This window comes from Nestor notabilis, unplaced genomic scaffold (genome assembly GCF_000696875.1).
Source record: "Nestor notabilis isolate BGI_N333 unplaced genomic scaffold, ASM69687v1 scaffold20014, whole genome shotgun sequence".
Taxonomy (NCBI): Eukaryota; Metazoa; Chordata; class Aves; order Psittaciformes; family Psittacidae; genus Nestor; species Nestor notabilis.
In genome coordinates this window covers 296-2,287 of record NW_009927103.1, presented here as the reverse complement: position 1 = coordinate 2,287, position 1,992 = coordinate 296, and the positions used below count along the sequence as shown (strand labels likewise).

The 1,992-nt window shown below is 51.5% G+C and overlaps 1 protein-coding gene across 1 annotated transcript in view; it reads left to right on the top strand.

Moving 5' to 3' along the window:
• The window catches only part of LOC104405255 (histidine--tRNA ligase, cytoplasmic-like), a gene marked incomplete at its 5' end in the record, with an annotated part of 4,327 nt that extends 2,590 nt beyond the window's left edge, over nt 1-1,737 (top strand). The window contains 4 exons of the mRNA XM_010013908.1: nt 5-151; nt 924-1,040; nt 1,289-1,435; nt 1,681-1,737. Of these exons, the coding sequence (XP_010012210.1) occupies nt 5-151; nt 924-1,040; nt 1,289-1,435; nt 1,681-1,737 (468 nt within the window). The remainder of the gene's footprint in view (nt 1-4; nt 152-923; nt 1,041-1,288; nt 1,436-1,680) is intronic.
• Between the last annotated feature and the right edge of the window lie 255 nt (nt 1,738-1,992).

Here is a 1,992-nt window from a genome sequence, read left to right as displayed (position 1 = left end):
GGAGGTGCCCGTGAGGGTCGGGAGCGTGGCTGGAGGCGGCCGCTACGACGGGCTGGTGGGGATGTTCGATCCCAAGGGACGGAAGGTGCCCTGCGTGGGGGTCAGCATTGGGATCGAGCGGATCTTCTCCATTCTGGAGCAGAGGATGAAGGTTGGTGCTGCAGCAGTGCCTGGGAGAGGGCTCTAGGAAGCCAGCTCTTGTTAATGGTGGAGCTTTACAACTCAGCAGTTTTCAAGGGGAAAGCATTTTAGGGGACAGTGGCTCCTCTCATGCCTCAGTGTCCATGCACAGAAGACAGAGCCCTGTTCTGCGGCCCAGCAGAATGCAGGTGTGGGCTGCTGAGGGCATTTCATAGCAGATGCCCTGGAAGCATTAGAGACAATCCTGAGCTCTGGTCCTGGCTCCAAACTTTGTGCTACAGTCACTTTCCTCTTGTCTCTTGCCTGTGAAGTTTTCTGGCGTGGGGATTGTGAGGAATTCAGTAGCAGCTGTGGCACTCTGTAGTGAGCTCCAAATTCATCTCTGTGTGTTCAGTTCTGAGCTTGTGATTCACAGCAGATGAAGCTGGGGCAATGTGTTTGTGCCTGAAAAATAAAAGGCAACATTGGAAAGCTGGCCAGGTCCCATCTGGGAGGGAGGGAGGAAGACCAAGATCCCACAGGAACAGCAGCACATGATTTAAGTAGTGTGTCATGATACAGCTTCTCTGGGGGACTCATTAAATGTGTCCAGGCTGTCTTACCTGTGCTCTTTTTGCTGTGGAAGATCAGCCTTGCTTAGTAACATCCACTGAATGGTGATGGTTGGCTTTTACTTGTTTTTGGGAGCTAAGTCAGGGTCTGAAATAAGGTGAGATGAGCTGCTGTTGGGAGCTGTAGAGTCCCTTGGAACCAGTCACTGCCACGAGTGTCTGTCCCTGCAGGCTTCTGGGGAGAAGGTTCGAACAACAGAGACACAAGTGCTGGTGGCTACACCTCACAAACATTTACTTGCTGCAAGACTGAAGCTCATCTCCGAGCTGTGGGGTGCAGGGATCAAGGTAAAGTAAGGACATGGGCTTGGCACTGGTATGGGTGAGGGAGGGAGAGCCTGAAGGGAGCTGTAGGCACAGCAAGACCAACTGCATTAGTTGTGTCTCTTCAAATTCTTCTCCATCTGAGATCTAGGAGGCAAAGAAGAACAGCTGAGAGCACTAAAGGCTGCAGGTTTTGGTGCTGGCTGTTTTGCTCCCAAGATCCATCAGAGCAAATTCTGCATTACTGGTTCACCTTTTCCACTCTGTCCTAGGCAGAGATGCTGTACAAGAAGGATCCTAAACTGCTGAAACAGCTGCAGTATTGTGAGGACACGGGGATCCCCCTTGCTGCCATTGTAGGGGAGCAAGAGCTGACAGATGGAGTCGTCAAGCTGCGAGATGTTGCAACAAGAAAGGAGGTAAGAATGGCTTTTTATACCTGATTCCAAAAGCACTTTCTAAATCTAGAGATTGCTGAAGGCTCTGGGTTTTCTCTCAGTGATGTTGTTCCTTTGGGGAGCTGCAGCACGTGCCTGTTGGGTGACTGCTCCAAAAGACAAGTCACAAAGTGCTTTGGTCATAGCAAGTCCTTATGGCCAGATTAAACCACGCTCTAGTGAGGGGGTCCACTGCTGCTACCTCCTTCTCTCCCTTTGCTTTATAGGTTGATATCCCAAGAGAAAAACTTGTTGATGAGATCAGAAGGCGGCTGGAGCCTTAGGAGTTTCCAGGCCAGAGCTGCTCGGCTGGACTGCTGTACAACTGGAACCCTCAGCACCATCTACCAGCCTGAGGCTCATCTGCCTGGGCTAAGGCAGTGTCAACATGGGCTGTCTGCTTGGAAAGGAGCAAGTGGGTTTTAAAGGTTATGGACAGTGCAGTCACCAGCTTAACCTTGTGGCTGGCTGCTCGGAAGGATGCATCAACACTTGTGGGTTCCTGCTATTGCCGTACCCTTTCCACAGTGGTGGTGGTG